The sequence below is a fragment of the Capricornis sumatraensis genome, chromosome 4 (genome assembly GCF_032405125.1).
Source record: "Capricornis sumatraensis isolate serow.1 chromosome 4, serow.2, whole genome shotgun sequence".
NCBI lineage: Eukaryota > Metazoa > Chordata > Mammalia > Artiodactyla > Bovidae > Capricornis > Capricornis sumatraensis.
This window is the reverse complement of record NC_091072.1, coordinates 119,288,290-119,314,712: the sequence shown is the minus strand read 5'-3', so window position 1 is coordinate 119,314,712 and position 26,423 is coordinate 119,288,290. Positions and strand designations below refer to the sequence as shown.

The 26,423-nt window shown below is 51.9% G+C and overlaps 1 protein-coding gene across 1 annotated transcript; it reads left to right on the top strand.

Annotated features, from left to right (window-relative positions):
* The first annotated feature begins 7,281 nt into the window (after nt 1-7,281).
* Nucleotides 7,282-10,542, top strand: PVALB (parvalbumin). The gene is made up of 3 exons (XM_068971490.1): nt 7,282-7,342; nt 9,011-9,143; nt 10,419-10,542. The coding sequence occupies exons 1-3, from the start codon at nt 7,282-7,284 to the stop codon at nt 10,540-10,542; spliced, it is 318 nt and encodes a 105-aa protein (XP_068827591.1).
* The last annotated feature ends 15,881 nt before the right edge of the window (nt 10,543-26,423 follow it).

Sequence of the window (26,423 nt, the reverse complement as noted above, 5' to 3'; positions counted from 1 at the left end):
GATTCTCCACATTTCCATCCACAAAGCTGCTCTGTGTGTTTCTCTCCACAAAGGCAGACCTCAATGGCAGGACTGGGTTGAGGGTAAATTCCTCACAATGATAACCACTCTGATTGTTATTTGTGTAGGGTTTTGTATCCTCTAAATCCCTTAGGCAGGGTCTCATTCAGTATTCATCACAGCTTCCTCTTCAGCTCCATTTTACAGATGAGGAAACTGAGGCCCAGAGAGGCAGAGTGACCAGCTCAAGGTCACACAGCAAGTAAGTGGCAGAGCCAGGGTAGGGACCTAGGGCTGTCTACCTGCAGGCTCTTAACACTCTTAGGACTTTCTACCTATTGACCTCTCTCTCTCTCAGGGGTGAAATTGCACTTAAATACAAGTGGGGGACTAGAGGGGAAGCAAGGCCACAGGCTCAAGATGGAATGAGGCTGACATTCCTTTGAGTTAATACACACCACTTCACAGGGCTGACCTCATAAATATCATTAGATCCCGCAGCCTCCACCCAGCCCGACAGGGCCCTGGATGTGAGGAACTCTGTATCCTGTTCCCCACCACAGCAGGTGGAAATAGTGTGAACTAATGAAATATCACCAGTGAAGCTGACAGCTGAATGCTTGTCTCCTGGCAGACAGCAGCTAGCAGACTGGCCACACACACTGGCCTCCTTCTCTTCACCAGCCAGGAGGCCAGAGCGGGCTTTGGGGAGAGCACAGGACAGGAGTGGAAGCAGACAGAGCAGACTCTGGTCCCTGCCTGCTGCGTGACCTTGGGCAAGGGACTTGACCTCTCTGAACATAAGCTTTTTCATCTGTAAAAGGAGGTTGTATGAGTGCATGCTGAGACACTTGAGTCATGTCCAACTCTTTGCAACTCTATGGACTGTAGCCCACCAGGTTCCTCTGTCCATGGGACTCTCCAGGCAAGAATACTGGAATGGGTTCCCATGTTCTCCTCCAGGGGATCTTCTCGACCCAGGGATCAAACCCGAATCTCTTATATCTCCTGCACTGGCAGGCAGGTTCTTTAGCCTGGGAAGCCCAAAAGGAGGGTAATGGGATCCATTTCAGTTATGTGTAAGTGGAAGTGTTCAGCTGAAGGGATGGAAGAGGTGAGGTCAGTGTGGGAATGGGACATCCATGTGTCCTACTCATCTGCCTCATTACTGTTGAAAGAAACCCTAAAGCTAGGAGAAAATGCCACTGGGCTCTGCTGCTACCTTTAAGCAGAGGCCCAAGGGGGTGGGAGTAGCTGCTTTTTAGGCCTCAGAAGGGTCAAGATGGAGATGGAGATCTCAGTTTCAGAAAGGCCTCTCTAGGCTCCAGAATGAATCATTCTGGAGAAGTTCAAATGTATACTGTCATCAAATTCACCAAGGACTTGGGGCATAAACCTCCTGAGTGCCTGGCACGCTTGGGCATCCCCCCACCCAAAGACTCATAGAGTGAATGGTTCATGGCTTTGACCACCCAGAAGCCCCACCTCCTCCATGTGCAGTTCCCTTGGTGTAGGCTTGAAGGTGCTTTGCAGTCCAGGCCTCTGCAACCTTTTCCACTGATAGTGACCAGTTTAAGGGTGGTGTGCAACCAAGCCAAGCTAGTCACAGTCAATGAAACTCAGTCCTGGGAATACTGATCAAGATTTTAGGGCAGTAGACTCCCTTTTCTCCATAGGGCTTGGTCCTGAAGGTTTACAGTGCTGCAAGGAATGGCACCCCACTCCAGTACTCTCACCTGGAAAATCCCATGGAAGGAGGAGGCTGGTAGGCTGCAGTCCATGGGGTCGCTAAGAGTCAGACACGACTGAGCGACTTCACTTTCACTTTTCACTTTCATGCATTGGAGAAGGAAATGGCAACCCAGTCCAGTGTTCTTGCCTGGAGAATCCCAGGGACGGGGGAGCCTGGTGGGCTGCCGTCTATGGGGTCGCACAGAGTCGGACACGACTGAAGCAACTTAGCAGCAGCAGGGAAAGGCCATCTTGTAACCTTCAAGGGACAGTCAGTCTGAGCAGGTAGCCGATGCAGTACAGGCATTTCTGAGAAATAAATAGAAACAGCATTCCCATGGCAGCTGTTGAGTTCTGGGTCAAGATATGCGTGAACCTTCCTGGATCTACCAGTCACACGAGTCAGTATCCCCCCTTAAGCCATTTTTGGGCATAGAATGTTTCTTTCTTTCTTTTTTTTTAATTGAGATAAAATTAACATACATTATGTTAGTTTCTGGAAAAGGGCATGGCAACCCACTCCAGTATTCTTTCCTGGGGAATTTCATGGACAGAGGAGCCTGGTGGGCTACAGTCCATGGGGTCGCAAAGAGTTGGACACAACTGAGCGACTCACACACACATGTTACTTTCAGGTGTACAACATAGTGATTCAATATTTTACATATTGCAAAGTGGTCACCACAATAAGACTATTTAACATCCATCACCATATACAATTACAGAATAAATCCAGCCTGAGTCAGGTTTTCTATAACTTAAGAGTCCAAAAGGCCTGCCGGATACACCCATTCTCCAGCATCATGGCTTTTATAAAATCAAATTAACAAAGTGATGGTTGCTTGAGTTAGCACAGATTCAGGGCAAAAAAAAAAAAACAAAAAACTGGATATTTCAAGATATCCTATTCAGGTTTTAAGACATCCCTAACCTACTTCAATTCTTGGGGGGGGGGGGGGGAAATGCTTCAGAAGTGGAAAGACTTGAGTTTAAATCTTAGCTGTCTCACTAGCCATGTGACCTTGAACAAGTCATAAACCTCTCTGAGACTCTAATTCTTCAATTCTTTGAGGGCTATAATGAGGGTAAAGTGAAAGAATATTCATAAAGCACAGAGTATACAATAGGTCCACAATAAATGGTTTCCCACAATATGGTTCAGCCCGTCTAGATCTGCTTAATTACATGGACATGGCAAGACATAGAGGGACAGACAAAAGGCCATCCTGGTCCCAAGGATTCACTCACTGGGGGACACTAGTACCCAAGTGTACCTTCTGTGCTTCTTATCAAGAAGCAAGCTAGTAGAATGGAAAAGAGCAAAGCTTTTGGGGTCACAGAGAGTTGGGTTTAGGTCCTACCTCTGCTCTGTAACCTCAGGCAAGTCACCTAACCTCGCTGAGCCTTGTTCCCTCATTGGCAAAATCCTGAAGGCAATACCTACCTTATAGGGAGTGTTATGAGGATGAAAGCATAATGCAGTGTGCACTATACCTGGCATAATACTCAGCAAACGAGTATGATTACTTTCCCAGACCCCAGCTGGGGATCTTTCTCCATGGCTGGTCCTCAAGATGTTGCATCCCCCCACCCACTGCCCCAGAGCTCAGCCATGCCTGTGACTTCAACTCCTTGACCTCCCCAATGACCACCACAGCCCTCTGTCCAGCCGGCCCTCTCCAGAGTTCAGAGCTCCTGGGCACATTCCCCCAGAATGCCCTCCAAGCATCCAAGCCCAGCACAAAGCCCTGGTGCGTTCACTACTCTCCATCTGATCTGGGTCTGTCATCTTGGTCTTGGTGAGCAGGTTGTAGGAGGTCACTATGGAGGATCTCTGAGCTCATCTCCAACATATCATCTCCCCAGCTCGGCACCACTTCCTCCCCAGCCTTACTGCCTTCAAAAGCAGCACTGCCAATCTCCAGCGAACCCCAGCTTGAAAACTGACAGTCAGCTTGGACTTGTCCAACTTGTTCATCATAGTCCTCAAGTCTGCAAGAGTCTCCTCAGAGATGCTACCCTATGTCTACACCCCTCCTTGATGCCTTGATACCCTAGTCCAGACCCCTAGCACGACACATTCAAGCTCCGGTACCAGCCTCCCCATCCAGTTCACCCTCTGCTCTTTCCATCCATGGAGTCAACTGATGGTCAACAAAGGACCAGTGCAGCTTTCCTCCAATCTACCCCTACATGGAGGCTGGTCCCCCTAACACCACCATCAGGAACTGGAATGCCCTGTTGACAATGTCAGTGTCCTGGAAATTCTTTTTAAGGCTGAGGATGAGAAGAGGAAGCTTCCATGGTGTTCATACGAGACACTCAGTAAATACGTGTTACATTCACTCATGCTTTTCAAAGCACATCCCTTGGATGGTCATCTCCAGTCCAAGACAGACCACCCCAGAGATGTCTTTGTGAATCTCCTGAAAGCTGTGGGCCCTTGCTTCACAAAAGAGCACTTGCACATGATTTTGGGAATACAATTTCAGGGGGTTCTTCATTCCCTGGCCGATCTCTAAAGCTAAGTTTGCCCCTGATTGAACTCATTTTACAGACAGAGACTAAGATGCAAAGAGAGGAAGGAATTTGTCCGAGAACATGCACAGCATGTGTTTCTAGGAGGCACTAGATCATCTTATGAAAATGCTGGGGCCACTCCCTGCTCCAGTCCACAGCTCTGAGTAGTCAATCGCAGAACCCCTAGCCTGTCTGTTTGCTTCACTCATGCAAGAGCAAGAGGGAGACAGGCCTGCACTTCAAGGCTGGAGGGAGAAGATTGGGTAGAAATAGGAATCTAACCAACCCCATGCATGGAAGACAATTCCTATTCCATCCCTCTGCTCGAGCGCTCTCTTTCCTTCCTTGTGGGATTTTGGAGCCTAGTGATGTTACTGGCATCTAGAGTGTTCATGGAAGACTTCGTGGAAGAGGAGAACCCTGCTTGAGCCTCAGTTTTGGGTGCTGGAGGGAGGCAGGGACTAGGGGTTATTAATAGGCCTAGCTCGAGGGGCCCAGGGAGGGTGAATGTGATATAGACACCCAGCACCGTGGCTGGGAAGTACCTGACACCGGAAGGGGAGGGGGCCAGGAACAGAGGGGAGCGCCACCTCCCAAAATAGCCAGAGCGGAAGCCTATATAGGTGGCTATCCTCCCCCAGGCTCACCGCCTGACGGGACCTCCCACCGGCCCAACCGTTCAGTCCAGGTTCCAGCCCTCCACCCCCTACCTGAGGTGAGTGGCAGCCACGGGGCTGGACGAGGATGGAGGGAGGAGGGGCGGGATGGCCAAATGTCCCCCTCCCCCCCCCCAGAGACACAGGCTGGGCTGGTGACACAGGCTGAGAGGCGGGCAGCCATGGAGTTCAGGGCTGAGAGTACGATTCCTGGGGTCTCCCTCCTAACTCGTGGTGTGACCTGAGGCACATTCCTCCCACTGGCTAAGCCCACCTACAGAACAAGACGGGTGGAGTCAGACATCTGTGGACTCAGGTGAGGCGGCCCTTGCCTGGGCAGAGGACACAGGAGGAAGGGGTATGGAGGGCTGATGGGCTGGCCTAACGGCATCATCTGGTGCTCTGGCTGGGTGGACTCTGGCGTCGAGTTAACGGGAAGCTTCTGCAGCAGGGAGAGATAGAAGAAGCAGTGGGGAAGGACGGGGCTGTGGAAGTCCAGCCTCTGCCAAGGGGTCAGTGTGTGGGGGCTCCGTGGAAGCTGATCTGCGGCGGAGACACGTGGGGCCTGATTGGTATGGTCCTGGGCACTGGCAGAGCCCCATGCAGTGGACCACTGGACTTGACGTGAGTAGAGCTGGGGTTGGATCCCTCTGATCCATTGCCTTGCTGTGTGTTTTTATGCCACGCGCTGACTCTCTCTGGTCTCAGTTTCCCCACTAGCTTAGCATAAGGATCCCTCAGCTGGGGAAGCAGATTTGCCAACAAGACCCCTGAAGTAAGCTGAGCCTGGGGCTTGAGATGATAACACAGAAGCCCAGCATCTCCAAGTTAAAAGGCCAGTCAAGGCAGAAGCAACAGGGGCAGCTGAGCGGTCCAGGGACGGCCTCACACAGTGAGAGATCAGGACAGGAGCTGCAGCCTCAGTGCCTTGGAGACCAGCTGGCGGGCTGTCCCCTGAAGGAGCTGACTCAGAGAGAAGGGGGCCCACTGGAGCCAGTAGCATCCTAATGTTCCCAGGAAGGGCAGCCATCCAACACCAAGCTAGGGAGACAGTATCGACAGTGAGTGCCAGGGAACCTGGGCTACAGGGTAGCAAGGCAGCTCTCCCTAGCTCCTCCACCAAGGAACACTATCTTAGCCCCGCCCACCTGCCCACAGCTGAAGTCAGAGTGTTGAGAATCCACCACAAAGGACCACTCGCATACCATCAACGAAGTGGAGGGAAGCTGAGGCCCAGGGACAGCGAAGGTCACAACCCAAGGTGACATAGGGACTTACTGAAGCCCCAGATCTTGAACCCAGGGCTCCTGACTCCTTGTCCAGTGCTCTGCACACTTTGGAGACAGCTGGTTGCAGCCTGAACCCTCAGGGAACCCTGGGAAAGACAGCAATCAGTCTGGCTGCATAAAGATCAGGCAGCGTCATGTTTCCCACAGAGGAAGTTGGGGCCATAAAACCTGTGTCTCAGAAGTGTGGTCTGAGGGTGGCACCAGCTCCCCAAGAGTGGGCCTCGAAAGTGCACAGAGGGCAAGTACCTTCTGCCACCCTCCCCTCCCCCATACGGTTTTTAGGGGCAGGAGGAGTCCAGACTCAATGACACTTTGGCTCAGGAGACCAGGAAAGCAAGTAGTTAGTGGGGACCCAAGAAGGGTCCTTTGAAAAGTCAAACTAAGAAAAAAAAAAAAAATCGGGTTCTGTATTCCGAGTTCCTGACCAGATGTGGGATGGGGCACCCGTGGAGGGCCCTAGCTGCACCGGCCTATCCCTGCCACCTCACCTCCCAGTGGGTCAGGTTTCCAGACCTCCGCGCTCAGATTCTGCAGCATAAATTTGCAGCCAGGACAGACAGCGGAGGCAGAGGTAGGGCTGGAGCGAGAACGGGAGTGGGGCCAAGGGCCCACGAGGATGTAGACCTGGCCCCCGTCGGTCCAGTATACCCCCCGAAGAAGCCGGACATCCTCGGAGGTGCGCGGATCCCAGACCCTACGTCGCACCATGCCAGCGCTTCCTGCTTGCCCTTGACGGCAGGAAAACCCTCCAACTGGGGACGCGGGCGCCCTTTAAATTCGAGGTTGCCCCTTCCCCTGGAGCCCTGGCTGCAGCCCCTGGGGTCCCAAGGACCCCCGGCAGGGCGGGGCGGGAGCGGCGGCGGGACCGTGCGCCCGCCGGCTAGCCCGGCCCGCACAGATCGGCGGCTCGGCTGGACTGAGCCGCTGTGGCTGCGCGCCGAGCCCCGCGCCCCCTGGCTCTGCGCCAGGCCGGCGGGCGTGCGCCCGGCGCGCGGCACTGCAGCGCAGGTCATATGAGCAGAAATGATGAGAAAAGCACTTTTTAATCTTTTCTCACTTGCTCTGCCCGCTCAAACAGTTGCAGGATGTCGATGACAGACTTGCTCCACGCAGAGGACATCAAGAAGGCAGTGGGGGCCTTTACCGGTGAGCAGCGCGCTCCCCTCCGCATCCCTCTCCCCTCATCCATCTCCCTGGCCCCTGCACCCCCGTGGGTCCCGCGGCTGGCCAGTCTCCCCCGGCGCTCCTATGCTCACACCTTCCGCCGGGCGCTAGCGGAGCGTGGAGGAGGGTCCACGGCACTACCCAAACTTGGCCCCGGCGGGACCTGGCGCAGGCAGCGGGCTAGGAGGCCGGGCGCCCTGCCGGACAACCGAAACTCTCGGGAGCCAAAGGCTGGGTAACCGCGCTGCGAGGACTCAGGTCCCGGACCAAGGGCGAAGACTCGGGTGGAAAGCGGGACCTCTGGGTCCTTGTGAGCGCTCGGGGCTTTTTCAAGGCACTTGGAAGGGCCATAGGTGCGCGTGCTTCTTTCCCCGCGACCCCTTTCCGGAGAGAGCTCTTTTCACCCAGCTACTCCTTGCTGATTTCCTGAATGTCCAAGCCCCTTCTCCAGGGCTCAGAGCCCACCCCGCTCAACGGATCTGCGAGGGAGCGAGATGACCTTCCCCAAGCTGGCGCTCTGCTCTGCTCAGCGCTGCGCGCAGAGCATCCTCCGCGCTGGCAACTTCCAGCCTCCTCAGGCACCAAGAGAGGGGAACGGAGAGTCTCATGTCTCTGAGCTGCCCTGGACTTGAACGCTTAGCTGCTAAAGTTCCTCCTCCCTCCTGTCCCCCAGATGGGGAAACTGAGGGAGACAGAGGATTAGAAACTTGCCCAAGGTCACTTCGCAGGGCAGAAGGGGGATGAGCACGGGGGTCACCTCGAGGTGGTGTCCCCATCCCCCTCCATCTAGTGTCTGAGGTGGACAGAGCAACTTTCCTCCCCTCCAGCCCAGGGAGGATACCTTGACTCTCCATAGGATTGCCCCTACACCACCCCACCACCCCCGACACACATGTTACTTGGTCTAAGGTCGTCTACTTTCCCAGGTTGTCCTTAAAAAAGAGCTCAGGGTACAGAATATTGAAGGGGGGCTCCCTTTCTTTCTGCTTGGCACTCCATCCCCTGGGCATGAAGCCTCCCTCCCAGAGCCCTGTGATAGCCCACCCACTTCTCCTTGACCGATCTTGTCCCTCTGAGAGGAAACCTAACTGGGAATTCTTGGGGAGACTTGCAGCATCCGCCCCCACCCCACCGGAATGGCTTTCTGCAGCAAAGCCAGGACTTCTGTGTCCTCCTCCTCCTCCTCCTACTATGTGACCTTGAGAGAAACTTGTCCTCTCCGTGTTGATTTTCTGGCCACACAATCCATGGCCAAGAAAAAGGTCGACCCTCCTCCCCAACAACAGACACACATCATAGTCACTCTTCCTCCAATTCCTGTGCCCACCCCCACTCAGCCACCACCCAAAAGTCTTCATGGAAACCTCTCTGCCTTCAAATGCTACCCCTACCCTTAGCGAAGGGTATAGTGGAAGGTGGAGGGAGGTGGGGAGCCAGGGAGATCTGGGTGCAAGCCCCTCTCTGCCGCCCCTGGCTGTGCGACCTTGGTCCAAGCCCCCTTGCCTGGTCTGGACTCCCTCAGCCCTGCCACGGAGGTGTAGCTCCTCCATCCCCCAGGACTGGCCCAGCTGTAACACCCCCATTCTCCCACCTTTTCCAAGGACGCTTCTCTGTCCTCATTTTAACACCCTCCTCTCCATCTCCCAACAGCTGTCGACTCCTTTGACCACAAAAGGTTCTTCCAGATGGTCGGCCTGAAGAAAAAGAGCCCAGAAGATGTGAAGAAGGTATTCCATATCCTGGATAAAGACAAGAGTGGCTTCATCGAGGAGGAGGAGCTGGGGTAAACTGAGGCCTGCAGGGACCGATTTTCTGTGGCTCTCGGGGAGGGAGCGGGGTGGGGGTTGGGACGCTTGCTTCCAAGTTCCTATCTGTCTGCCCTGCTCTCTGCACCCGTCACAGAAAAGAACCATCTGCTGTTGCTTCTGGAAGAATAAAATCCTCTGCAGAAAGTGCAACTAACTAGGTTAAATTATAGCCACTTAATATTGCTAATGGAATGATGCTACTTAATAATTTAATACAAACTGAGAGGCACTATTTCTCATTGCCTAACACCATAGCCAAGACAGAAAGCGCTCCCTTGGGTATTTCATTGATTTTCATTCCTCTAAAAGCCACTTTCTGCCATCCCACAGACCCCTGCCCTTCTGTACCAGAACGGTTAGAACAGTTCTGGGCATTTCATGGGGTACAGAACCAGCTTTGAGGGGTCAAGAGTCCCGGGAGCAAGGCAGAGAAGGTTATGACTAGGAAAAGGCAAAATGACATCAGCAAAAATCCTCCCACCATAACCCTCTCGGCCACCTGGCCCACGTCTGCCAATCCAGCTGTGCTTTATGTAACTCTCTGGCCAAGACTGCCTCGAATTTTGTCAGGAAGAGAAGGGGGAGGGTGTGGAGAGGGGCCTTTCAAGTGGAGACTTCCCCAGCCATCCTGTGTCTCCCCTAAACCATCGCACAAGGGTACCCTTTGTCTAGATCCTGCGCCTCTCCCTTCCCATGCCCAATGCGTATGTGCTCTCGCACACACATGCAAAGTCTGAGTTCTATTTATCCTCCAGGCATCCCTTAACCCAGGAAGCCTCCCCTGACTCTTCCCTCTCCCTCAGTGGGATGGATGCACCGTTCAAGCAACCGCTGCTTTCCACTTCCCACCATTGCATCCATCACACTGTGTGGCCTCTCTTGGAATACTTGACTTCCTCCCTGTTTTTTAACTTGGCTTCCAAAGACCAACTCTATGCCCCCATTTCTAGCATGGCCCTGGCCCAGAGAAGATACCCTGGTATTTGTTTTGTTGACTGAATAAATAAACAAATGCAGGTGCCCTAGCAGAAGTGAGGGCAACCCTTTGCTGAGGACAGCCTGTCCTTCTCTGCACACCCATCCGCAAAGCACAGCCATAGTAGGGATACCTGGCCCAGCACAATGGCATGCATGCTCCCTGCTCATCCTCCTCTTCAAGCCTTCTGCTTCCCCTGTGCAGATGCCAGCCCACCATCCACAAGGTGACCCTCACCTGATTCCCTCCCCCTTTTCTCCCTTTCCTCCTCCAGATTCATTCTGAAAGGCTTCTCCCCAGATGCCAGAGACCTGTCTGTTAAAGAAACCAAGATGCTGCTGGCTGCTGGAGACAAAGATGGAGATGGCAAGATTGGGGCTGATGGTGAGTACCCGTGACCTGGGCACATCATGGATCCTGGGATGTTTGGATGCCAAGAACTCAGAGCTGTGTTCCTCCATCACGAGAAGGGGAGGGGGGAGTCCCGCAGTCCCCAAGATTCGAAGAAAAACAGCAATCCATGAGGTCTAAGAGCTCTGTCGTGTAAGCCAGGCAAAGAAAAAATTGGTATTTTTTCTAGATTTGAACAACCCCCAAGGAATAGATCCTTTTTCTCTCTCTCTCTGCTGTATAAGGAATCCAGAGAATTGGGGATATTTTCTGAACTTTGTCTGCACTTCTGCTTGAGTTCTGGTCGCAGCTCTGCCCAAATGGGCTCTGTGACCTTGGGCAGTTTCTCTCCTACTCTGGGCCTCAGCCTCCCATCTGTAACCCAAGGAGATGAGGCCAACTGATCCCCAAGGTCCCTACTGGCTCTCACATTCTCAGATTCCAGGGATGGAAATTCTTTCTCTCCTCTCCTCAGCATCTTGTCTTGGGTGTCCTGTAACTTCAAGTTTCAAAACCTGTTTTGGCTTCACCCAGGTATACCATTCCAGCACTGTAGGAGAGCCAGAGGGGCGGGGTGGAAAAAATCAGCCAGGGATCAGCTGGGAATTAGGAAAAGAAACATCCAGCCTGACCTTGCTTTTTGAACTTTGCTTTCAGGACAGGCAAGGGGTTGGTGGTCCACCATCCCACACCTTTCTCCATTCAGATCTATCCAGCATTCACATCCCAGCATCTTTATCTTTTGTAGCATCACAACATCCTTAAGAATCATCTCCATTTTGCAGAGGGGCAAACTGAGGTTGAAGGTGCTTGACCTGCTCAGTGAGGTAGGACATAAGTGGGGAGTGAGGATTTAGAACCAAGTAGCTCTTTCCAACCGGAGAAGGCAATGGCACCCCACTCCAGTTCTCTTGCCTGGAAAATCCCATGGACAGAGGAGCCTGGTGGGCTGCAGTCCCTGGGGTCGCGAAGAGTCGGACACGACCGAGCGACTCCACTTTCACTTTTCACTTTCATTCATTGGAGAAGGAAATGGCAACCCACTCCAGTGTTCTTGCCTGGAGAATCCCAGGGACGGAGGGAGGAGCCTGGTGGGCTGCCGTCTATGGGGTCGCACAGAGTCGGACACGACTGAAGCAACTTAGCAGCAGCAGCAGCTCTTTCCAACATGCTACACCACATCTGTGCCAGTCCTAATGATGCTCCCTTCTGCCAATTTAGAAGGAAACTGTATTAAATGCTTAGGCTCTGGGCCCATGCTGTCTGGGTTCAAATCCCAGTCCAGCCACTTTCTCACTGTGTGATTTGGGGCAATTCAAGTAACTTCTTAGGCCTCAGTTTTCTCATCTCTGAACTAAAGAGAATGATGCTTCCTATCTCGTTGGATTGTCAGAGGATTGCCTGTGTTAATGAGCGATGTGTATAGAACAGTGGCACAGAGAAGTGCTATGTACATGCCTGTTTAACTTTTTTAATAGCAGCTAGGTTGCATTCATCCTTTTATACTCAGTGTCTAGCCCACACCCAGCGCACACTTAATACACATTTGTTGCTGGAGTATGAAATCCAGCCTCCTATGCGCTCCTCGCTCTCTGCTCTTCACCAGTTGTGACCTTGACCATCAGCTCACCACACCTAGGCTCCTGCATCTGACAAAGGGTGTGCACAGTTTTATCCTAAGACCTGCCTGGGCTCAGTGTAAAAATTTAGTGGCTAGAGACACAAAATCACCTTGGGAAAGGTACAAGGATTCTGAACATGGACATAGTTTATTAAAGTTTTATGCCAGAAATGAGAATGGAGGAACTCTAACAAGGTCAGAAGCAATGAGTCGCCTGGCCTCCCGTTGGCAGCTGCCCTTCCTGGGTCTGGGAAGGAGGGAGGTGGTTTTAAAAGAGGGAAATGGGTGGCTGGTTCCGGTGATTGCAGTGAATGGCGCATCTCCCCACACCCCCATCCTCACCGGGTCACTTATCAGACAGTTCCACCCAGAACCTGGTTCCAGCCATGACCCCAAGCCAGGCCTTTGGACCGCCTTCCCATTTTTATTTGCAGCCAATCTGCTACAGCTCAGAAGCCCTAGGCAGGGTCTTCACGGCTGGCTGCCCACAGGCAACCTACACAATGAAGAAAAACCAGGCCAGATCCTGGCCTCCCTCCCTTTCTCCCTCCTTTTCTCCCTCCCTCCTCCCCTGCCCAGTGCAGATCTTAAAGCCCTAATTCAACTCTTCCATCAGACCAAAAAGACATTTACTGGGTAGCAAATATCTACAGTACCAGGGAGTAGAGGAGGCAAAGAGGAATTAGACCCACAGCTTCCTGGCTGGGCACCTCTGAGCCCTGATTTCCTGACATGACAACACATAACTCACTGGGATTTTGTGAGGATTCTGTGGTGTGTGGAGTGCACAGCACAGTAAGTACTCAGTAAACAGTGGCTGTAATACTATTGCTATTCCATCTGCTCAGTGCTTACAGCTCTATGATGCAGACACAAACACAGGGTAAATACCAGGCAGAGGCCGGGAGGTGCATACGATCTCTGCAAGAGGGAGACAGACTAGAGACCATGGGCAAGTCTGCCACAGGCCAAGGGGCAAGTGGAGGGAGGTCCAGGCGAGGGCTGGGTATCAGTCAGCAAAGGCACTAAGGCTGGGAGGTTTAAGGCATGTTAAGAAAGGGACTAGAAGCTGATTTGCGGAGGGTGGGAGGCAAGAGATGATGATTCCCAGGGTGAAGGATGTGTGTCCGGTCTGAAGCTGGACTCTGCACACACGCCACCTCACGTGACCTCAGGATGACAGAGGACATAGATGCAGATGCAGGAAGAGCGGCTCCAGGGCCCAAGGTGACACTGGGGCCAAACCCGGGTCTGTCTGCCAGCACAGTCCAGGCTCAGGCCAACCTGGTGAAGTGTGGGAGTCAGGGCAGAACAGAAGAGAGGGGCGAGAGATGCAATGGGCAACAAGAACAGGTCACCCTGAGGTGGGAGGCCACATCTGGTACTCTGGAGATGAGAGGATGAAGGCACGCATCCCCGCTTCTGCCCCCGTGCACCATACTGTTTCTGGAGGGTGACAGGAAGGATGGGTGTGATGGAGCCCAGTAAGCAGCGGGATGAGAGAAAGAGCCCTCCGTGGGCCCAGAATTTTCTATTTTAGGCTCTCTGCTTTGCTGCCTACTCCCTCTCAAGGCCAAAGAATCTAAGCCCTGTCCACCAGCTGGAGGACGCCTTCAGCTCCTGGTGGGACTTGGGACAATTCATGGAACTTTGGTGCCTGCTCTTAACATCAGCAGTCAGATGACTGGCCAATACTGGGGTCTCTTCAATCCCTAGGACTCCCCACGTGCCCCAGTGCATACACCCCTAGACAGAGGGCCAGGTTGGCAGCTAGCTCAGCTGTGTGACCTTGAGTAAGAACAGCAGTGACATCTAACTCCAAGGAGCCCCCTGTGTGCCACACACTGTGCTTAGCATTTTACTCATTTCATCTCCCCAGCTTCTTTGAGGATACTACTTCTATCCCCATTTTACAGATGAAGACACTGAGTCTCAGAGAGGCTAAGGGTTTGCCTAGGAAGAGACAAGGTCAAGATCTGAGTTCAGGTCTGTCTGGATCCAAAGCAAGTGCTCTGTGCTGCCTGCTTCATCCATGCATTCATTCCAAGTCAAAAGGCATCTACCATAGGTGACTTTATTTATTGACTTTTTGCTTCTCTCTTCCTCTGGGATGGATGTCAGCTCCACAAAAGCAGGAACTTTGGTTCAACTCTGACCCCAACACGTAGAACAGAGCACATAGTAGGGGCAAAAGAAAAGTTCAGTGAACGAATGAATGAATGAATGTATATGTGTCCAGCCTGGGGATACAATGACCAGGAAGTGCGGTGTACAGGGAGCGGTCCTCAGGCTAAGGGTGGAGACCTGTTTTTGGCTGCAGGCTTCCATGTAGCAGGTGCCTGGGGCTTCCAGAACCAGGGGTACTGCCTCCATCTCTAGCTGCTTGCCCTTCTGAAGGTGAGTGATATTTACCAGGTCCTTAAGGATCCCAGACTGATGAGAGTGGGTAGAAAGACAAAGGTCTAATTATAACCCTTCGCTTTCCTGTCTCTCAGGGAAAGAGATGGGAAAGTAAAGTCAAGGAAGTTTCCTTACTCCCTGGAAGCTCAAAGACTTTTATAGATGTGGTCAACTGATTCTCAACAGCCACCTTTGAAAGCCTGGTGCAGAGCTGGTAAGGGGGAGAGTTAAAGTAGAAAAGGAAGGAGAAGCTGGGCAGAAGATGGACGATGCCCTCAAATCCAGGCATCAGTAACAGGCAAGACTAAGAAGTGTCAGGTTCCTTCTCAAGTACTTGTCCTCCCCCACCGTGGGTCTCCAGCAGCACCCAGCCCACAACACAGATGGCTGGGCCCCGTCCTCAGGGCTTCTGCTTCCTTAGGTCCAGGGTAAAGCCCAAGCGTTTGCATTTCTACTGAGTTCCCACGTGGTGTTCATGGTCCGGGGACCACACTTTGAGTACCACTGCCTTATGACCATCCTAGAAAGTAGATGCCATCACTCTTCTGGTTTACAGATGAGGAAACTGAGGCACTCAGCAGTTACGGAGCATGCCCAGGGTCATTCAATAGCAGAGTCAAAGCTGAGACTCAGAGATCCCAGCAGGACCCTCTGCCACCCTGCATGTGTCCACAGTCTGGGTTCTCTGTACCCAATCCCTGCCTGCATGGATGGGCAGGCTGATGAGAAGAGTGGGCACCATTCATGGGCACTTCCTTCAGGCCTCACAACAGCATCCCAAGATGTGCTCTCATTGTACAGACAGAGAAGGGAAGGGAGTACAAACCAAGGCCCAGGGAAGTGAGTGGCTTACCCAGGATCACACCGCTACTCAGGACTGGGAACCTGCTGCAAGCCTCGACACTCTCTCACCAGGAGTCCCCCCGCCCCACACTGTAAACAGGAACTGCATACCCATGTACATACACCCACACACAGCAATCCTAGTTAGTTTCCTGAAACCTGATCCCAGTGGCAGATCCCGTTTCCTATGCTTCAGGCATGGTCCAACTCAAGAGCCCATGGTTTGCTTTTTGCTTCCATGGCTGAGAAATTAAGTCACAATGATTGCCTGACCCTTGCAGTTGGTTCCATGTGCCTGAAGGCATTTGCCTTTTCTGCTTCCTTCTGGAAAAAATCTGTTCTCTTTTTATCCTTAAGTAGCCTATGTAATGGGAGAAGGCAATGGCACCCCACTCCAGTACTCTTGCCTGGAAAATCCCATGGACAGAGGAGCCTGATGGGCTGCAGTCCATGGGATTGCGAAGAGTTGGACACGACTGAGCGACTTCACTTTCACTTTTCACTCTCATGCATTGGAGAAGGAAATGGCAACCCACTCCAGTGTTCTTGCCTGGAGAATCCCAGGGTAGGCTGCCATCTCTGGGGTCGCACAGAGTTGGACACGACTGAAGCGACTTAGCAGCAGCAGCAGCAGCCTATTTAATGTGGGAGGCGAGAGGGAAAGAGTAAGCCCTCAGGCTGAAACTCCTGAAGTCAGGCAGAAAACATAACCTGTAGAGTGTGAGTTATCGGCAGTGTGAACAGTCAAACCTTCTCCCCTCTCTGGGCATCCATGTCCTCATCCCAAAGTGGGGATAAAAATAACCACTCTCAAAAACCACTGCAAGAGTTAAGTGAGTACTCTGGAAATGATTCTTTTCCTCTTGTCTCATGTGCTTTTTCTTACGAGTGCTAAGTCGCTTCAGTTGTGTCCGACTCTGTGTGACCCTGTGGTCTGTAGCCCACCAGGCTCCTGTGTCCATGGGATTCTCCAGGCAAGAATACTAGAGTGGGTCACCATGCCCTCCTCCAGAGGATCTTCCCAACCCAGGGATCAAACCTGCATCTCTTATAAGCTACCTCAAAATCCTTTGGAAATAGTGGAATACCCATCCTCAAAGGAAATGAAACCGAGTCTAAGACGGGAAGAATGTGAGAAGGACAAAAGGAGAGTCCTGCCCGCCTCCCTGTAATTCCAGCCCTCCAGCCCCTATGGGGTTTGATTTCCAAGGCAGGCAGGAGGGGCACACCAGGGCCCCAAGGCGTGCAGTGTTTTGTCCTATTTCATTGCCTCCTCCTCCGGGCTCAATACAGTCTAGGGGATGGAGTCTGTGATCCCCAGTAAGAGATGTGAAAACAGGCCCCGCAGATGTGAAGTGTCAAAGTCACACAGCAAGCCCTTGGCCGAATGGAACCTGGGTGTCCTGACTCTGCCACTCCCTCCAACAGGCTGAGCTGGGACATTTGAGTTATAAATGGTTTCTGTGCTTAGCAAGATGCTTGCTTTTATTCCCGTGTGGACTCTCCCTAACTCCCAGCCTTATGCTGCACTAGATAAGATTTAGCCAAGGGAGGGCAGGCAGCACTTCTTATATAACCGCCCTCCTGCCAAAAGGAACAGCAGCGAGGGGAGAAAGAAAGATGTCCCCTCTTCTGGCCCTGGAGGTTACAGCTTAATTCGGAACCCAGGGCCTTTCAGTTCCAACCTCTGAGAAAGAGACGCATACTGCCAGGAGCCAGGCCTGAGTTATAATCGTCCTGGCTGAGTGACGCTCGGCCTCAGTTTCGCTGTAAGTAAAATGGGGATAAGAAAGCTGGTGAGGATGGAGTGGGACAGCTCCTAGGGTGGTGCCTGGCTCAGAGGGCACCCCCAGCACTGCTCACTGACTCTTCACTGCCTTCTGCCCTGACCTCAAATGACCAGCCTCCCCGTCCTCTGGGGTGGGAAAGTGATCCCTGTTTGCAATACCGATTTATAAGAAACCCAGCCCAGGAGCTATTTAGAGGCGAGGTGATAAACCAGAGGCCTGCCTTCATTCTGCTCCTCACGACAGAGGGGAGGAAAGCGTCTTCCAGGCGCTGACTCAAAGTTCGTCTCACTTTCCCCTCAGGCTATCAGCGGGTGCTGCGCTCACCTGTCAATAGCTTCTAATTTTGTCCAACCCCCACAGTGCAGGGACCTGGGACAGACCTAATTAGGCTAATTTCAGTTTCAGAAGGGAAAGGAGAGGACTGAACCCGCCCATCCTCTGAGCCTTTGCCTGCTCCCTCCTCTGCTCACGCCCCACCTTTCCCCTCTTCCTGATCAGACGATGAGGACACCAGCCAGGTGGCCCCCTGGGGCCTCAGGTGAGGTTTCCTTGGTGAAGGTAGGGATGTACCTGAATTCCTCTGGGAGGAAGGGCTCTGGATGTCCCCCCTGCCCAAGAACCACTGTACCTCGTATAGTCCTCACTGTCACCCTACGAGGAGATACTCTCCTTGTCCCCATTTCACAGATGCAGAAACTGAGGAGCAGAGAAAGAGTGTCTGTGGACAGGCATATGAGGGATGGGACCCTAACACGGATGGTATAGACTGTCAGAAACATGTATCACATCAGTGATTTGCTCTTTGGGCTTCCTGTGTCTTCTGTCTGTTTCCATCTTCCTATCTTAGTCTCAGGATTTTTGTGATTATGGTTATTTCAAAGCCCCAACTTGTCCCAGTGGTGCTGAGGAGATCCAAAGAACTAACATTTATACACCATCTCCTATATGCCAGGCGTCTATCTGTATTTTCTCATCGGGTCTTCCCAAGAGCTGTGCAAGTGGACATTATCATACCCATTATACACATGAGAAAACTGAGGCTCGGAAAGGTAGGTAGTGACCTAAAGCCACCCAGCCCAGCCAGGATGTGTTAGAACAAGACTCAGACCCAGCTTCCAGGATTGCTGGAAGGTTGTCAGCAAGTTCCAGACGGGACAGGAAATGGCGGGGGCCGGGGTGGGGGCAAGAAATAAAGGTGATGGGGCCATCTGTGGTGTCACCCACCCCTCTTCACACCCCCTTGCCGGGCAACATCCAGGCATTTCATGGGTTTGGTTTTAAACTAGCTGGAGCCGTAGAAGCATCCTTTTTCCCCCCACCTCGGGGTATGTGGGATCTTTGTTCCCCAGCCAGGTATCGAACCAGCACCCCCTGCATTGGAAACCTGGAGTCTTAACCACTGGACCACCAGGGACATTCTTGAGCTAGTTCTTGACCGCTAGGGAAGCATCTTGATAATAACAGCTACCAAATGCTGTGTGCTAGCTACAGATCAAGTCAGTGATAAGAGCTTTAGAGCTGCTTCCTCTGAATAGCCCAAGGAGCCACACTTTACAGATGAGGAAACTGAGGCACAGTGAGGGGAAGCACCTAGTCCCAGGTCACAGAAGCAAGAAATGGGAGTTGACGGTTGACTCCCAGCTCCTGTGCTCCACACTCCGGAGGGGAGCTGGAAAGGTGTCTTCTAGACCCAAGGCTGCACAAATAAGAAAACCCAGACCTGGCAGGGTGAGGTGTCCTGTCCAGGGACATGAGTGAAGGCAGAACCAAGACCAGACCCCCATCCTCTGATGTCCATCCCCCTGCCAGCCTTCCACTGCCAAATCACTTGACCTGGACTTTACAGAGTCCTTGTAGGTTTGCTTGTTTGTTTTTCTCTCAGGAGAGACCTAGACGTTTTAAAAGAGACATTTTGGCAGGAGGGCTATTAGTTAATCGGCTGGTTCCTAAGAGCTCTGCCCTGAGAGCAGCATTAAAGGAACAGAAGCGCTGACCCCTGCCCTGGAATTGTCTCCCAAGTGCCCTACTGCCAGTTCTGGGAGGACAAAATTAGAATCCTGTGTTTTCTGCAAAAAGCCAGGGGTGACACCCTGACTGCTTCATGGGGGATCCCAGAGGTCTGTTTTTAGAGGCTTTTGAAAACCTCATGGGTCGGAAACACCTCCATAGTCAGGCTCCAAAATGTCAGACATTCTACTGCTGGAGGGTCCCATGGTTGGTGCCCCTGGTCCCCTTCACGCTGACTGCCCCAGATGCCATCAGTGTGAAGGTGATAGGCTCTTTGCTGAGGAGCAGGCAAGAACCTGTCATTTCTAGGGTGAAGGCTGGGGGTGGCGTAGATGGAGGTCAGGAGATGGAAAGGACCAGTTACCCCTCTTGACAATTACCGCATGAGCAGGTGATGGTGGACAGACTCATGTCTCCTTTATCCCAGCACAGAGTGACTCAATGACTAAGGACAGGCTATGCGGGCTCCAGCCAATTTCTCAGATCAAATGGCAGGTTGAAGCTAGAGATTTCATGCTTCCATCCGATGTGAGATACTAGCCTTCTCAGGAACAGCCTTTCTACCTTCATGTAGAGGGTGTTCCTGAGACCACAGCCAAATCCCTGTTCCTGTCCCTTCTATGCTGTGTGACCTTGAACTTGACCTTTTCAGGCCTCCACTTCCTCATCTATAAAATGGGAATCATCCCACTCACCTCCTGGGGCTGTTGTGAGAATTATATGCAGAAAGTCAGTACTTGTTGAACACCTAAGGAGGACTCATGAGCCATGCCATCCATTCATCCACCTGTCCACCCATTTGGCATTTGTTTACAGGCATCTGCTGGGGGCCAGGTCTGTTCTGTTGCTAAGAGAGTTGTGAGCAAGAGAGATAGTGCCCCCTGACCCCTGGGGGTTTACACTGTGGTAGGGGGAGACTGAAAGAAATAAGCAATTACATAAGTAAGATAATTTCAGAGAGTGATAAGTACCATGAAGTAAATAAAAAACGGCTAATATGACAGTCATGGGGTGACGATATTTGAGCTGGCGCCTGTGTTACTCTAGACCCAGGTCAAAGTAGGTCAGAAACCTCCAGGGTAAAGGGGGAAGTTTGAATCATGTCCTCTGTGCAATCTTGATCATGCAACAGGACTGCAGCCTCAGTTTCCCCACCTATAAAATGCAGACAAAAGCCACTCTCCCATGGAGGAAGTGAGAACTTAATGAGATGATAAATGCAAAAATGCTTCCCACGGAGGATAAAAATAAGAATTTTTAAATTCTATAAAAAAGGGCAATATTAATCAAAGTACTAATGGTAAAAGACATCTTGGGGCTTCCATGGGGGTCCAGTGGTTAAGACACTGTGCTTTCAATGCAGGGGGCACAGGTTCAATCCCTGGTCAGGGAACTAAAATCCCACAGGTCTCACTGTGCAGCCAAAAAAAAAAAAAAAAACATTTCAAAAGAACCACCTGCCTTAGTAGAGTGCTGTAGGTTCAGAGGAGCCCCTGGTGAGAAAGCGGACGCTTTGATGCCTGGACTGTGGGAGAAATTTTTAGTGTTTGATGATGGGTTCCATTCCTGACGTTCACTGTGATCCCTTAGCCCACCACCTTGAGGGTTTTCAGGACGAGCAGGAGACCTCTCCCCCTCTCTCACCGTGATTTGATCCCCAGGCCCCCACTTCCAGGCCACCTGACTTTCCTGGCCTCAGGGACTAGCTGGGGACAGGAGAGGGTGGTGTCCATTTCCCAGGTCAAATCCCCAAAAGATGAGGAGCCCTCCACCCGGCGGGGTCAATGGCAGGTCACTTCCATGATGATAGCATGTGTTGGTTTAAGCGGTTTTGTTTTTTCAGTTGGTGATTTTTAAAATCCTTCTAACTTTGTAGGTCCAACAATAGCCCAGCATCCCCAGTGATAACATTTTACATAACCATGTGCATTGAAGAAATTACCCTGGGAGGTTTTCACAGTATGTTTCATACCAAGCCTGGAGAGGACAGGACGAACCTCAGGGGAGCCCCAGATACCTCTTGTGGCCTTTTTGAAGCCACTTCTCATTCAGTTTTTTGTCTCTGACTAGGAATTGTTACTGCCCTCTCCCTTCACTCCAGGGCCAGACTGGGGAGCAGACGCCCAGCAAACAGGGCCAGCCTGAGCCTCAAAGCCTTCTCAGTCCCCACCTGTGCTGTCCCCACATCACACCTGCGTTTCCAGAGGTGACGGGGCCTTACCTGAATGTCCCCCAGTGTCTGGCAGGCTGGGGACATGGCATCTCAAAGCACATATTGGAGAGGGTGGCCGACTGCTTCTGTCTTCTCTCGTTTCTTGGAGAGAAAAACAACAGGGAAGACTCTCCTAAAGCAAATCTTCCAAATAAAGGTCTCAGATGACCTGACTGCTGAGCAGAAACCCTACTGACCAGCACACGAGGACCCCACAGTTGAGAAGACATGGAGCAGGGAGGGTAAAAGAGCTGCCAGAAGGGGCTGAGGCCTCCTGTGCACCAGCACTTCTCTTCTGACAGCCTCTGAGTCAGAAGCAGAGCTGTCTTTTACAGAGGATGCTAGTGGGGCTCAGAGAGGCTCAGTGCCTTGTCTAAGGTCACACAGCCCACAAGGGGAAGCTTGTCTTATCATGCAAGAGGCCAGCCCAGCACAACTACTGAGTCTTCCCCAAATACACACAGTTGCTTCCTGCCCTCCGAGACTAGACCCCTCCCTCTGCTTTCTCCTATGGGAATCCTGCATCTGCCTATATGCCTATATCGAAAGCTACCTTTTCTCTGAGGATTTTGTTGATGCCTTAAATAGAAGGCACCTCTTCTTGCTGGGAACACAGAGTCTCTGTGCCTCTCCCATCTTTTCACAAACACATGTGCTCCCCTTGGTGTCAGATGCAGAACCAAGAGGTGGGATGGAGGAAACAAAGCCTGAGAGGGTCCAATGCAGGAAGCAGACAGCAAGTGAATAAGCAAGAATAGACTCAGAAGTATTCCGAGAGTGGGGAGTGCTGTGAAGCTAATAAATAAATGGTGATAGCAAAGAGGGTCTCAGTAGGGGTGGGTCACTGCTTGTACCAGAGGGGTCAGAGAAGGCCCCTTGAGAGGTGACATCTGAGCTGAGACCAGGTGAGTGAGAAGGAACTGGCCGTGAGGAAGCCTGGAGAATGTACCAGGCAACAAGAATGGCAGGTGCAAAGATCCTGGGGTGTGAATGCCCTCGGCATGCTTGAGATTCAGAGAAAAGGCCAGCAGCACAGAGCACTTCCTGATATCATCTTCTTCCAGAAACTCCTATGGTGCAGGGACCATCTTGGACTCCCCTGCATCTCCCCTCATCTGGTTGCCCCATCCTTTGTTCATTTTAATGGAGTTGGATTTACTAGAAAGATGTCTGATTGCCCCCTGGTGCCAACACTGATCTCTCTCTGACATCCTTAATATTAAGGCAAAGCAGGGCCAATGTACACTGCTGGGGAAGGGGGTGACCACCATGGACTGGCAGGCAAGCCCACATGGAGGGATCTGGATCCCAGAGCTTGAATCCTCAGCCAATTATTACCTGAAGTCACTGAAAAGTCGCTTCTGCTCTCTGGCCCTCAGTTTGCCTCTCTGTAAAATGGGGATAATAACTCCTAGTTCCCTAGTGTTTGTGATGATTAAATGAGGAGCTGTGTGAGACAGGGGCTTCCCAGGTGGCGCTAGTGGTTAAGAACCCACCTGCCAGTTCAGGAGATGTAAGAGGTGCAGGTTTGATCCTGGGTCAGGAAGATCCCCTGGAAGAAGGCATGGCAACCCACTCCAACATTCTTGCCTGGAGTATCCCAGAGGAATCTGGCAGGTCCATGGGGTTGCAAAGAGTTGAACATGGCTGGAGCAACTTAGCATGCGTGCATGTGAGACAGAGCCCAGCTCATTCTGAGCACCAGGACGTGCTCACCCCTCTGAGTGGTGTACAGAAGTCACATGGTCAGTCTCCTCCAGGGCGTGGCTCAGTCCCCCAGAGGAGGAGGAGCACACAGCTGTTTCTGAACTTGGCTGTTCACCAGAATCACCTTTTGACAAATAAAATAACTCATCCCTCCCCAGACCTTCTGAGTCAAAAATTCTGTAGTAAGGGCCTGGGACTCTGTGTATTCTCAAGATTCTGGTGGTGACCCTCATGGGTTAAACCTAGGGGCTAAGAAAGAGCTCAGAAGAGGAGCTAAAAACCAAGCACTAAGAAAGAGATCTGAAGCCTGGCTGTGCTTCTTTCTAGCTGTGTGACCCCATAGACTTTGCTGGACTCTGAACCTCTGTTTCTTTTCCTCTCTGTAGAATGGGAATAATGATAAAATGCACATTATGGGATTTTTGTCAGTTAAATAAGATGTTGTATATAAAGTACTTAGAAAACTGACTGGTATGTGATAAACATTCAGAAAACTATCATGGCTGTTATTATTGTAGTTAGTGTTACTAAAATTTGTGGGTGACATGACATCATGACACAAAAAAATATGGCAGGTGCATCATTTCCCATCTCACCTCATTCATTCACTCATTCATTCATTCATCCCCATGCTCACTCCCTCCATCACTCTAGCTCTTTCTTCTGCAGCATATTTGAGAATCAAGGAAAAACACCATGCAGCAGAGCTGGAGGGTGTGGGGGGGGCGTCTCCCCGTGGTCAGGTCCCAGCCAGTGCCCCAGGCCGCCGTCCCCCTCTGACTCACCTCTGTCATTTTCTTTTGCAGAATTTTCCACTCTGGTGGCTGAAAGCTAAGAGGCTCTGACTGCCCGGATCTTGCTCCTCTCTGCCCTGAACACCCGATCTCAGCCCCTCTCGCTGCCCTCCTGCCTTTCTGTTCAGTTTGTTTATGTTATTTTTTACTCCCCCATTCCCTGTGGTCCTCTCATGACACCAATATTCTGGAAAATGACAGAGAAACAATAAAGGCTGTACCAATCAGATTCTGCTGCTGAAGGAGCAAGGTCTGGTAGGGTATGGATCCTCTTTTGACTTTCCAGGTGGGGGTGGGGCAGGATATAGACAGAAAGATGAAATGGAAGGGAAATTTACTGAGACCCTCCTCTGCCTTTGGTACATGGCTTGCCCATTCATTGCTGAAACCATCCATCAAGTAATTGATGAAATTCCCATTTTACAGATGCAGAAACTAAGTCTTGGAGAGCAAAGTGATGTGTCTAAATCCACACAGCTAGGACTTGTGGATGGATGGATGGATGGACGGATGGATGGAGGGACAGATGGATGCTCATTATGACATTTTTGGTTACAAATGATAGAAACCCAACTCAAAGTGATGCAAGCAAAAAAAGAAGAAAAAAACAAAGACTTGGATATGTTCCTGAATAGTTCAGGAGCACACTTTCAGGAACAGCTGAATCAAGGAACTCAAATGATTTCATCAGGATTAAGTCCTTCCCCCATCTCTAAGCTCTGGTTTTCTTTGTGCTGAATTCATTATCAGACAGGCTCTCCCTCCTGATGGCAAGATTCCTCCAGTAACTCAAGGTGTACATTCAGAATATCAGTTTTTAAAAAAGAGCTTCTCTTTTACAATCACTCCATCAGAAGGCCCCAAATTTAGTCCTATTAATCCCAGCAGCTCGTATTTACTGAGCACTTATTCTGTGCTGAGCCGTTTACATGATTCTATCTGTACAACAATTAAGTGAGGACCATTATTCTCTCCATTGTACAGGTGAGGAAACTGAGGCACAGGGAAGTTATTGGATTGGCCAAAAAGTTCATTTGGGTTTCTTCTGTGACATCTTATGGAAAAACCTGAGGAAATTTTTGGCCAACCCAATACATGTTTGCCTAAGATCTCAGTGTGAGTAAGTGGTGGGGTCAGGACCCCAAACCAGCAGCCCCCTCCAGAGCCTGCATCCCTCCTTGGACCAATCACCATAACCCAAAGGATGGGGGCCCTGACTCACCCATCCTGGATGGGGCCCACCTGTGGACACACAAAGCTCATGGCTGGAGAAGAATCAGGAGAGAGGTCTCAGTGGAAGTCAGAAGAAGGGAGGGAAGCTGGGTGAGCAGGCATGGCGGTGGTCCAGCAGAGTGGCTCTGCTCTTCCCTGCAACAGCCTTGGGGTGGGAACTGAGGCCATCTTCTTGCCCGTCAGGTCTCCGGACCTGGTACCCAGTGGCATCTGCTGACCCGTCCCCTGGGCCCTGAATTGTTGCCCTGGGCAGGGCTGTCAGGGAGGACTCTCACTGAAGATGGGGCACAAGCAGGCCACCCATCAGGGTCCAGGCTGAGAGTCAGGGATGGGTGATGGGTGAGCTGCCTTCCATAGGAGCAGTGGACAGAGGCAGCATGCCCAGGCCTAGAAGGGGCCAGAACCAGGAACTGTGCCAAAGCAGCAGCAAGCCCCAAAGGGCCACCTTACCAGGGGCTGCCTGGGGCTGAGAAGGCAGCAGCTGAGGTCAAGTGACTGGAAATGTGCCTGGGTGAGCCAGAGTGTGTGAAAGTGTATGAGTGGGCAGGCACAAGGGCACGAGTGCACACATGCTCATGACAATAGTCAGGACCTGGGGGACCCAGGTTCCCATGTGAAGTCTGACGGGGCCCAATTGTAGAGCCTGAGGACAAGGCTGATGAGGAGGGGCCCCCTATACATCACCCATGTGGAATGCAGGGGGAGGGGCTAGGGAGTGGAGCCTCTCCACAGAAACCAGAGCAGGGCTCCGTGAGAAGGACACTTGGGTCGGGAACAGTGACAGCTGCCGCTGCCCGCTGGCCTGGGTGGCCTTAAGCGCCTCTCACCCTGCACCCAGATGACTGCCCACACATCAGGATGCCCCCAGGGTGTCATGTGGTGCAGCGCCAAGCCTGTCTTTTTGACCCTCTTAGGGGACACAGGACTTTGACTCCAGGGGCCTGCCTTGGAAACGATTTGCTTGGAGCCTGAGCAGGACAAGGTCAGGACAAAGTAGGGGTACCCTGTGGGGGCAGGAGGGAATGGTGTGGTCAGAGGTGTCATGACAAGTGACACTGACCCCCACCACTCCTCTCCCTCCTGCTTCTGCATTGGTCTTGGTTTGGCCCATATCCATTGCCCTGGCAGCCACCACCCCAGTCCAGGCCTGATCATGGGCATGGCAGGACACGACTTCACAGAGCCGCATGGCCTGATTCTCACACTCATGAAGAGCCTCTGATCGGCACATTAGGCATCTCTTCCAATGAGGCCATTCTTCCAGTGGCCATTAGTAACTCAG

Bases quoted from the DNA above. Each gene is read 5' to 3' on its own strand.
- PVALB (XM_068971490.1), top strand. From the start codon at position 7,282: ATGTCGATGACAGACTTGCTCCACGCAGAGGACATCAAGAAGGCAGTG. The intron at 7,343-9,010 runs GTGAGCAGCGCG...ATCTCCCAACAG, and splicing joins GGCAGTGGGGGCCTTTACCG to CTGTCGACTCCTTTGACCAC. The intron at 9,144-10,418 runs GTAAACTGAGGC...TTCCTCCTCCAG, and splicing joins ATCGAGGAGGAGGAGCTGGG to ATTCATTCTGAAAGGCTTCT.